This window comes from Moschus berezovskii, chromosome 4 (genome assembly GCF_049115385.1).
Source record: "Moschus berezovskii isolate FMDL1 chromosome 4, NW_MosBer_1.0, whole genome shotgun sequence".
Lineage (NCBI taxonomy): Eukaryota > Metazoa > Chordata > Mammalia > Artiodactyla > Moschidae > Moschus > Moschus berezovskii.
The window spans coordinates 86,985,275-86,997,487 of NC_142463.1; the positions used below are offsets into that span (position 1 = coordinate 86,985,275).

General features: G+C 39.6%; 1 protein-coding gene across 3 annotated transcripts in view; it reads right to left on the reverse strand.

The window, feature by feature from the left end:
- VAV3 (vav guanine nucleotide exchange factor 3) overlaps window positions 1-12,213 on the reverse strand; it is a 457,960-nt gene that overhangs the window by 82,426 nt on the left and 363,321 nt on the right. For all 3 annotated transcript variants that reach the window (XM_055401823.2, XM_088835531.1, XM_088835532.1), the window contains one exon: window positions 10,585-10,721. In XM_055401823.2, coding sequence (XP_055257798.1) covers window positions 10,585-10,721 — 137 coding nt within the window. The remainder of the gene's footprint in view (window positions 1-10,584; window positions 10,722-12,213) is intronic.

Consider the following 12,213-nt stretch of genomic DNA (forward strand, 5'->3'; position numbering starts at 1 on the left):
TTCTCGGCAGAGCAACCTAGAGACTGTGCAGTGTAGACTGGGACAGCACACATGCCCTGAGTGGGGGCAAACCCAATGTGGCCGGGATACTGCGAGCACTCCGCACAGATGCCAGAGATATTTCTCTGCAGTGTTCCTCCCTTCCCAGAACAGGACTGAACAAGTGAGCCTTAAAAGTGTCCACCACTGCCCCCTAGTGTTTGGGCAGAAATTAGACACTGAAGAGACCAGCAAACAGAAGCTAAAACAGAGGGAACCACCTTGGAAATGACAGATAGAGAAGTCTAGAGGCTACTGTAAGAATAAGACTGAAAACCAGAGGCAGGAGAATTAAGTTCAAATCGTGAGAACACCAGAGAACTTCTGACTATAGGGAACATTAATCAATAGTAGCTCATCAAACGCCTCCATACCCACACTGAAACCAAGTACCACCCATGGGTCAACAAGTTCCAGAGCAAGACATACCATGCAAATTCTCCAGCAACATAGGAACACAGCCCTGAGCTTCAAATCACAGGTTGTCCAAAGTCACTCCAAACCCATTGACATCTCATAATTCTTTACTGGTCACTCATTCTAACCAACAGTAGAATAACAGAGGCAGAAGACAGAATAAGTGAGTTAGAAGATAGAATGGTAGAAATAAATGAAGCAGAGAGGAAAAAAGAAAAACGAATTAAAAGAAGTGAGGACAATCTCAGAGACCTCTGGGACAATTTTAAATGCCCCAACATCCTAATCATAGGATTCCCAGAAGAAGAAGACAAGAAGAAAGACCATGAGAAAATACTTGAGGAGATAATAGTTGAAAATTTCCCAAAAATGGGGAAGGAAATAATCACCCAAGTCCAAGAATCCCAGAGAGTCCCAAACAGGATAAACCCAAGGCGAGATACGCCAGTTCAGTTCAGTTCAGTCGCTCAGTCGTGTCCGACTCTCCGCGACCCCATGAATCACAGCACGCCAGGCCTCCCTGTCCATCACCAACTCCCGGAGTTAACTCAAACTCATGTCCACAGAGTCGGTGATGCCATCCAGCCATCTCATTCTCCGTCGTCCCCTTCTCCTCCCGCCCTCAACCTTTCCCAGCATCAGAGTCTTTTCCAGTGAGTCAACTCGTCGCATGAGGTGGCCAAAGTATTGCAGTTTCAGCTTTAGCATCAGTCCCTCCAATGAACATCCAGGATTGATCTCCTTTAGAATGGTTTTTCCCGTGGTCATGTATGGATGTGAGAGTTGGACTGTGAAGAAAGCTGATCGCCGAAGAATCGATGCTTTTGAACTGTGGTGTTGGAGAAGACTCTTGAGAGTCCCTTATACTGCAAGGAGATCCAACCAGTCCATTCTAAAGGAGATATGCCAAGACACATATTAATCAAATTAACAAAGATCAAACACAAAGAACAAACAATAAAAGCAGCAAGGGAAAAGCAACAAATAACACACAAGGGGATCCCCATAAGGATAACAGCTGATCTTTCAACAGAAACTCTTCAGGCCAGGAGGGAACGGCAGGGCATACTTAAAGTGATGAAAGAAAATAACCTACAGCCCAGATTACTGTACCCAGCAAGGATCTCATTCAAGTATGAAGGCAAAATCAAAAGCTTTACAGACAGGCAAAAGCTGAGAGAATTCAGCATCACCAAACCAGCTCTCCAACAAATGCTAAAGGACCTTCTCTAGACAGGAAACACAGAATGAGTGTATAAACTCGAACCCAAAACAATAAAGTAAATGGCAAGAGGATCATACTTATCAATAATTACCTTAAACGTAAATGGGTTGAACGCCCCAACCAAAAAACAAAGGCTGGCTGAATGGATACAAAAACAAGACCCCCATATATGTTGTCTACAAGAGACCCACCTCAAAACGAGGGACACATACAGACTGAAAGTGAAGGGCTGGAAAAAGATATTCCACGCAGAGATCAAAAGAAAGCAGGGGTAGCAATACTCATATCAGATAAAATAGACTTTAAGACAAAGGCTGTGAGAAGAGACAACGAAGGACACTACATAATGATCAAAGGCTCAATTCAAGAAGAAGATATAACAATTATAAATATATATGCACCCAACATAGGAGCACCGCAATATGTAAGACAAATGCTAACAAGTATGAAAGGGGAAATCAACAATAATACAATAATACTGGGAGACTTTAATACCCCACTCACACCTACGGATAGATCAACTAAACAGAAAATTAACAAGGAAACACAAAAGTTAAACAATACAATAAACCAGTTAGACCTAATAGATACCTATAGGACATTTCACCCCAAAACAATGAATTTCAGCTTCTTCTCAAACACACACGGAACCTTCTCCAGGATAGATCACATCCTGGGCCATAAATTTAGCCTTGGTAAATTCAAAAAAATTGAAATCATTCCAAGCATCTTTTCTGACCGCAATGCAGTAAGACTAGATCTCAATTACAGGAGAAAAACTATTAAAAACTCCAACATATGGAGGCTGAACAACACGCTTCTGAATAACGAACAAATCATTGAAGAAATCAAAAAAGAAATAAAAATATGCATAGAAATGAATGAAAATGAAAACAAAACAACCCAAAACCTGTGGGACACTGTAAAAGCAGTGCTAAGGGAAGGTTCATAGCAATACAGGCATACCTCAAGAAACAAGAAAAAAGCCAACTAAATAACCTAACTCTACACCTAATGCAACAAGAAAAGGAAGAAATGAAGAACCCTAGGGTTAGTAGAAGGAAAGAAATCTTAAAAATTAGGGCAGAAATAAATACAAAAGAAACAAAAGAGACCATAGCAAAAATCAACAAAGCAAAAAGCTGGTTCTTTGAGAGGGTAAATAAAATTGACAAACCACTAGCCAGACTCATCAAGAAACAAAGGGAGAAAAACTAAATCAATAAATTTAGAAATGAAAAGGGAGAGATCACAACAGACAACACAGAAATACAAAGGATCATAAGAGACGACTATCAGCAATTATATGCCAATAAAATGGACAACTTGGAAGAAATGGACAAATTCTTAGAAAAGTACAACTTTCCAAAACTGAACCAGGAAGAAATAGAAAATCTTAATAGACCCATCACAAGCATGGAAATTGAAACTGTAATCAGAAATCTTTCAGCAAACAAAAGCCCAGGTCCAGACGGCTTCACAGCTGAATTCTACCAAAAATTTAGAGAAGAGCTAACACCTATCGTACTCAAACTTTTCCAGAAAATTGCAGAGAAAGGTAAACTTCCTAACTCATTCTATGAGGCCACCATCACCCTTATACCAAAACCTGACAAAGATGCCACAAAAAAATTAAACTACAGGCCAATATCACTGATGAACATAGATGCAAAAATCCTTAACAAAATTCTAGCAATTAGAATCCAACAACACATTAAAAAGATCATACATCATGACCAAGTGGGCTTTATCCCAGGGATGCAAGGATTCTTCAATATCCACAAATCAATAAATGTAATACACCACATTAACAAATTGAAAAATAAAAGCCATATGATTATTTCAATAGATGCAGAGAAAGCCTTTGACAAAATTCAACATCAATTTATGATCAAAACCCTCCAGAAGGCGGGAATAGAAGGAACATTCCTCAACATAATAAAAGCTATATATGACAAACCCACAGCAAACATTATCCTCAATGGTGAAAAACTGAAAGCGTTTCCCCTAAAGTCAGGAACAAGACAAGGGTGCCCACTCTCACCACTACTATTGAACATGGTTTTGGAAGTTTTGGCCACAGCAATCAGAGCAGAAAAAGACATAAAAGCAATCCAAATTGGAAAAGAAGTAAAACTCTCACTGTTTGCAGATGACATGATCCCCTACACAGAAAACCGTAAAGACTCTAGCAGAAAATTACTAGAGCTAATCAATTAATATAGTAAAGTTGCAGGATATACACAGAAATCCCTTAAATTCCTATACACTAATAATGAGAAAATAGAGAAATTAAGGAAACGATTCCATTCACCATTGCAACGAAAAGAATAAAATACTTAGGAATATATCTACCTAAAGAAACAAAAGACCTATATATAGAGAACTACAAAACACTGGTGAAAGAAATCAGAGAGGACACTAATAGATGGAGAAATATACCATGTTTATGGATTGGAAGAATAAATATTGTGAAAATGAATATATTACCCAAAGTAATTTATAAGTTCAATGCAATCCCTATCAAGCTACCAACGGTGTTTTTCACAGAGCGAGGACAAATAATTTCACATTTTGTATGGAAATACAAAAAACCTCGAATAGCCAAAGCAATCTTGAGGAAGAAGAATGGAACTGGGGGAATCAACCTGCCGGACTTCAGGCTCTACTTCGAAGCCACAGTCATCAAGACAGTATTGTACTGACATAAAGACAGAAATATAGATCAATGGAACAAAATAGAAAGCCCAGAGATAAATCCATATACCTATGGACACATTTTCTTTGACAAGGGAGGCAAGAATATTCAATCGAGAAAAGACAATCTCTTTAACAAGTGGTGCTGGGAAAACTGGTCAACCACTTGTGAAAAAATGAAACTAGAACACTTTCTAACACCATACACAAAAATAAACTCAAAATGGATTAAAGATCTAAATGTAAGACCAGAAACTATAAAACTCCTAGAGGAGAACATAGCCAGAACACTCTCCGACATAAACCACAGCAGGATCCTCCATGACCCACCTCCCAGAATACTGGAAATAAAAGCAAAAATAAACAAATGGGACCTAATTAAAATTAAAAGCTTCTGCACAGCAAAGGAAACTATAAGCAAGGTGAAAAGACAGCCTTCAGAATGGGAGAAAATAATAGCAAATGAAGCAACTGATAAAGGATTAATCTCAAAAATATACAAGCAACTCCTGCAGCTCAATTCCAGAAAAATAAATGACCCAATCAAAAAATGGGCCAAAGAACTAAACAGACATTTTTCCAAAGACATACAGATGGCTAACAAACACATGAAAAGATGCTCAGCATCACTCATAATCAGAGAAATGCAAATCAAAACCACAATGAGGTACCATTTCACGCCAGTCAGAATGGCTGCTATCCAAAAGTCTACAAGCAGTAAATGCTAGAGAGGGTGTGGAGAAAAGGGAACCCTCTTACACTGTTGGTGGGAATGCAAACTAGTACAGCCACTATGGAGAACAGTGTGGAGATTCCTTAAAAAACTGGAAATAGAACTGCCATATGATCCAGCAATCCTACTCCTGGGCATACACACCGAGGAAACCAGAATTGAAAGAGACACATGTACTCCAATGTTCATCGTAGCACTGTTTATTATAGACAGGACATGGAAGCAACCTAGATGTCCATCTGCAGACAAGTGGATAAGAAAGCTGTGGTACATTTACACAATGGAGTACTACTCAGCAATTAAAAAGAATACATTTGAATTAGTTCTAATGAGGTGGATGAAACTGGAGCCTATTATACAGAGTGAAGTAAGCCAGAAAGAAAAACACAAATACAGTATATTAACACATATATATGGAATATAGCAAGAGGATAACGATAACCCTGTATACGAGACAACAGAGGAGACACGGATATGTGGAGCAGTCTTTTGGACTCTGTGAGAGGGCAAGGGTGGGATGATTTGGGAGGAAAAAAAAAAGATACCAGTCGAACAAAGATACCAGAAACAGAGCTACACATATATGAATGGTTTTCTACAAAATGCAAAGGCAATCCAGTGAAGAAATGATTTTCAACATATGGTGCTGGGACAAGAATCCCTGGTCACACAGTGGATAAGAATCCATCTGCCAGTGCACGGGACATGGGTTTGAGTCCTGGTCCAGGAAGATTCTACATGTGGAGCAACTAAGCCTGTGCTCACATGCTGCAATTACTAAAGCCTGCTGCTCTAGGGCCCACGAGCTGTAGCTACTGAACCCCACTTGCCCTAGAGTCCATACACTGCAATTACTGAGCCCGAATACTGCAACTACTGAAGTCTGTGCTCTGCAACAAGAGAAGACACCACAATGAGAAGCCTGTGTACTGCAATAAAGAGTAACCCTGCTCACCAAAACCAGAGAAAGCCTTTGCAAAGCAATGAAGACCTGGCACAGCCAAATAAATAAATAAAATCATTTTAAAAGAACAAACAAATGGTGCTGGAACACACTGAATCCATATGCAGGAAAAAAAAAATCTTTAATTACCGTATATAAAAATAGCTCAACATCATAAACCTGAATATAAAACTTAAAACTATAAAGCTGCTAGAAGAAAACACAGGTAAACATCTTTGTAACCTTGGGGAAGGCAAGGATTTCTTAGATATTTACAATGCTCATAGTGTGATTCACAAAGGAACAAATTAACAAATGGGGCAAAATCAAAAGTAAACACTTCTGCTCTATGAATAACATTATTAAGGTAATAAAAAGGCAAGCCACAGGGTAGGAGAAAATATATGGAAAGAATTAATTTATCAAGGGTTTATATCCAAAATATATGAGACTCCCAAATTCAATGATTAAAAGCACACAACTCATTAAAAAATTTGATAAAATATTAGAACATCTATGAGTTATATGTATGGTAAATAAGCACAGAAAAAGATGCTTAATATCAGTAGTCAGGGAAATGTAAATCAAAACCACAATAAGATACCACTACACATCTGTTACAACAAATCTAGGAAGACTGACCATACGCAAAATTGGTGAGGATATGCAGAAGCTAGAAATATCTTATACAGCTGGTGGAACTGTAACAGGATAAAGTTACTTAGAAAAACAGTTTGGTAGTCTCTTAAAAAATTAAACATATATCTAATTATGATCTCAGTATTCAGTACCACAGGGCTTCCCCGTGCTCAGATTGTGAAGAGTCTGCCTGCAGTGAAGGAGAACTGGGTTTGATCCCTGGGTCAGGAAGATCCCCTGGAGAAAGAAATGGCAACCCACTCCAGCATTCTTGCCTGAGAAATCCCATGAACAGAGGGGCCTGGTGGGCTACAATCCATGGGGTCGCAAAGAGTCGGTGACGACTGCGCGACTAACACTTTGACTTTCAGTATTTACCTAAGAAAAACGAAAAGTATGTGTTCCTGCAAAGACTTATACTTAAATGTTCACAGCACCTTGTTTGTAACATCCCCAAGCAGTAATATCCTGAAAGCCCCTCAACAGGCTAATGGATAAATTGTGCTATACCCATACCTAGAATAATCAACAACAATAAAAAGAACTTATTTCACTTGGCATTATGTCACTCAAGTTCTTCCATGTTTTTGCATATGGCAGCATTTCCCTCTTTTCAAAGACTGAATACTATTGCCCTACATTATATAACACGTTTTAATTTATTCAATAAGTCATCCATGGATGAATATTTAGGTTGCTTCCAAGTCTTGCTATACTCACATAAGGAATCAAAAATTGTCAAATTCAAAGAAGCAGAGAGTAGGATAGGGGTAGCCACAGCCTGGGAGGAGGAGGGAATGCAAAAGTAATCAAAGGATGTAAGTTTCAGGTATGGAACATGGATAAGTCCTAGAGTTCTACTATACAACATAGAGTTCACAGTTAGTGATACTGTACTATATACTTAAATATTTGCTAAGAAGGTAGACCTTATGCTAATGTTGTTAATCACAAAATAAATAGGATAGGAGGAAACTTTTAGAAGTGATGGATATGTTTATGGCATAAATTGTGGTAATAGTTTCAAGAATATATACTTATCTCCAAACTGAAGCTGCATGCATTAAACATGTACAGCTTTTTATATATCAGTCAAACCACAATAAAGTGGTTTTTAAAAATGATAGAATTATCGTGGCTTCCCTCATAGCTCAGTTGGTAAAGAATCTGCCTGCAGTGCAGGAGACCCTGGTTCGACTTCTGGGTTGGGAAGATCCCCTGGAGAAGGGATAAGCTACCTACTCCAACATTCTTGGGCTTCCCTTATGGCTCAGCTGGTAAAGAATCCACCTGCAGTGCGGGAGACCTGGGTTTGATTCCTGGGTTGGGAAGATCCCCTGGAGAAGGGAAAGGCTATCCACTGCAGTACTCTGCCCTGTAGAATTCCATGGACTGTATAGTCCATAGGGTCGCAAAGAGTCAGATGACTGAGCAACTTTAACTTCACTATTGTTAAACAGAGCAACATGGTTTAATCTCAAAATAATTATGTTAAGTGAAAGAAGCCATGCAGAAAAGAATATGTACTATACTATGTCCTATACAAAATTCTGAAAAATGCAAACTCATAGTCTGAAAGCATAACTGTGGTTGCCTGGTGGGGTTAAGGAAAGGCATGAGGGAGTAGGTTACAAAGGGCGTAAGGGAGACTAGGGGTATGGGGGAGAAGTTACAAAGCAGCAAAGGAAAACTCGGGGGCCGATCTTATCATCTTGATTGTAACAATGCTTTCACTTATATGTACATTTGACAAAACTTATCAAATTCAACTGCATGTTAAATATGTGCATTTAATTATATATCTCAAAGTTGCTTTTTAATGGCATTAGTAATCCAAGTAGGAATAGTTTCTGCAGGAAACTGCATTACAAATAGGACATAAGGGGGCAGAGACTGAGTGCAGACTACTTTCTCAAGAAGCTCATCAGCTTTGAGAACAGAAGAAGGAGAAGATGAGAGGGAGTGGAAGACTGACATAACCAGACAAAAAGTGGAGTTACATGTGTTTTAAGCTGGGAGGAGCCTGAGCATATTTATAAGCCGTAGAAAAGGAGCCAGTGGAGAGAAGGAAATTGAAAATGGAGCGGTCAAGAGCCAACTGACGTAATGTGAGGATGGAATATCCATGGAAAAGATAAGTCTTGAATAAGACAAATCTTATGTATACACAAGCAAGGCATGTTTTGTGGTTGGGTTGGGAAATGCAAGAGTGGACGGAAGGCTTAGAGTCTGAGTCTGTCATTCTCTTCCTTTTTTGGGAAGAATTAGGCATGAGAAGCATAGGACACTTAAGGTTGCCGGAGCTCTAGAAAAGCCACTGGCTATAGAAATTGATATGTGGTTGGAGTTAACTGTTCAACTTAGGGGCATTCTTCTGTAACAAGATGGCAGACAATAAGACGCTTTTGTGCAAACAAAGTAGCTACCATTTATACATGTACATGATGGATTCAGTTCCGTTCAGTTCATTTCAGTCGCTCAGTCGTGTCCGACTCTCTGCGACCCCATGAATCACAGCACGCCAGGCCTCCCTGTCCATCACCAACTCACGGAGTTCACTCAAACTCATGTCCATCGAGTCGGTGATGCCATCCAGCCATCTCATTCTTTGTCGTCCCCGTCTCCTCCCGCCCCCAATCCTTCCCAGCATCAGAGTCTTTTCCAGTGAGTCAACTCGTCGCATGAGGTGGCCAAAGTATTGCAGTTTCAGCTTTAGCATCAGTCCTTCCAATGAACACCCAGGATTGATCTCCTTTAGAATGGACTGGTTGGCTCTCCTTGCAGTCCAAGGGACTCTCAAGAGTCTTCTCCAGCACCACAGTTCAAAAGCATCAATTCTTCGGCGATCAGCTTTCTTCACAGTCCAACTCTCACATCCATACATGACCACGGGAAAAACCATAGCCTTGACTAGACGGACCTTGGTTGGCAAAGTAATGTCTCTGCTTTTTAATATACTATCTAGATTGGTCATAACTTTCCTTCCAAGGAGTAAGCATCTTTTAATTATTATCCAACAATCCTTTTCTGTTCTCTCTTTACCCCTAGAAAACTTCACTCATGTGCTAAGCTTTCTGTTGATCCCACTCTTTTCTCCCTCAATTTACAATAGACTTTTAACACTCCTTAAGTTTGTTGGGAGGTATTTCTAACATATGCATGAAAATACAGAATAATTTGATGAACAGCAATGTTCTACCATCCAACTCTATTCGATCATTACACTCTACCACATTTAACTCATTTAACAAAACCCTTGAACCAAAGCAGGCTAACTGGACAAGAGAGATTTCATCACCAGCAAACATCAACATACTCGCTCACTTGTCACAATTTACTTATTTTGTAAATAATACCCAGAGCAATTTCAGGTATTACTGTGCTGCTACTGCTACTGCTAAGTCACTTCAGTCGTGTCCGACTCTGTGTGACCCCATAGACGGAAGCCCACCAGGTTCCCCCGTCCCTGGGATTCTCCAGGCAAGAACACTGGAGTGGGTTGCCATTACTGTGGGTAGATATAATTGGCCAGCAATGGCCTTTGGCAAACTAGTTGGTAGTTCCCCTGAAGTAAAGTGCTAATATGTTAGAACTGTGTGAATTAGATCATACCCTAAGTCCTGGGTTTAGAAAATGCTGTCAATGCATGAATTTTTAATACAAATGATAATTCTGATTCAGAGCACAGATACTATTTTCTTTAGTGTTCTAACACTCATTGCCACTTCAGCATTGGTAAATTTGAGGGTGGTTAATAAAAAGTATTTTTCCTCACGTCATGTAAAATTTCTGAAGCTGAAAGCATGCAATCAGTTCTAAATACAAGAGCTTTGGTCTCCAAGAAGTAATAAATCATCTGTTAAATCTAAAACACTGTAATGCGAACAGTACCTGCCAAAACAGACTGTGTGCATCTCCTCTCAGAAGTTCAACTGTATCCCCTGACTGAATGTGTAATGGGGGTCCTTCATGAAGAGCCGGGGGTGGCGTTCCACTGTAGTTCCTAATAGCCTGCATCTTCGGTAAACCTGAAAATAAGCAACACAACTCTTAGGATTATGAAAATAACAAAGTGTGAAATCCAAATGTACTTCTAAAAAAAAAAACAAAGCCATTAGGAACATTAAAGAGTTTTAATAGCACCAAGCCCAAGGAAACATACGAGGTAACCACAATGGAATGCTTTGCAAGTTTCTCATTATTTGAGATGGTAATAAAATAAGACACATATTTATCCCCTGATTCCTTATACATTTTTACTCTCCCTCACCATCAATCTCTTTTTAGTTGAAAAAATATTTCTCTTTCAGCTGATGCCTACTTCATAAAAAACACATCACGTATAGTTTAATGGAAAAGAATCAATTTTTTCATCAACGCTGTCCTTTCTGCCTGTTACTTTCCTCTTGGGCATCAGCTGATTTCATCACTAAGGAAGCTCACCCTTTCTGTGTATGTATCACATTGCCCAGTATAAGGCTCATATCTTAAGGTTATCTTTGTAATTCAAAACAAAAACGGTGATGGATGTGCCACTGCAGTCCTTAAGACATTTATATGGAGAAATTCTTCAGGCTCAAATTTAGGCTTGCAAAACAGACCCAATAAAGGGAATGTGTCTAAGCCAATAGTATCAACAGTACTTGAAATACTGATCCAGCCCTTTTCATTGTATTTCTTGGAATGGGCAATGAAGGCCTCAGTTTGGAATTTCATTTTTGTGAACAGCAGTTTCAATTGCACCCAGGCCTGACTGCACCAACACGGCTTCCAAATGCACCACATCCTAGTCACCTTTTCATCTGGAGGTGAAACTGCTCCTGCCAACAAGGCTGATTGCACAAAACATGGTATCTGTAGCACACTGAAGGACTGAAGCTATTGCTTATTACACTTCAAGACTTTTTATTCTAATGATTAAACACAGTGACGCTATAACTGGCTGAAATTGTTGCACTAAATAGAGGAGGATGAATGACTGTCATTCAGTTCTAAGTGTCCAGGTTACCTCAAAAGGACCTCTGTGTCTATATGAAATGCTCCAGCAAAAGGTTGAATAAAGTCCCAAAAATCATTTCTTAATAACCACTCAGCAGGGGATGAAGAGCAAACAAGTGTGGCTATAAACTAAACAGAACTGATAAGTTTTATTCAACACTCTTATCAGCCCAGCCAATCAGAGACAGAAGGGCTGAAAAGCAACGCGCCCTGCACCCCATTTAACGGCTGTAACTGCCGAGACGTGTTTTTGAGTTGCCACATCTCCCCTTTGCTTCAGTTCTTGTGCCACAGAACCCCGAAGCGATGACTTTGATCCCACATCTCTCATGGAGTTTCCCCACCAGATGGTAGAAGGCGGTGGCTCCTTAAACAAACAGCAGACATTGTCTTCCCGGTCAAGTGTTTATCAGACTCACTCTTAACAAACTATACCTGAGTATGTGTGTGTATGTATTAGTCACTCAGTTGTATTCAACTCTGCGACCCAATGTACTGTAGCCCACCAGGCTCCTCTGTCCA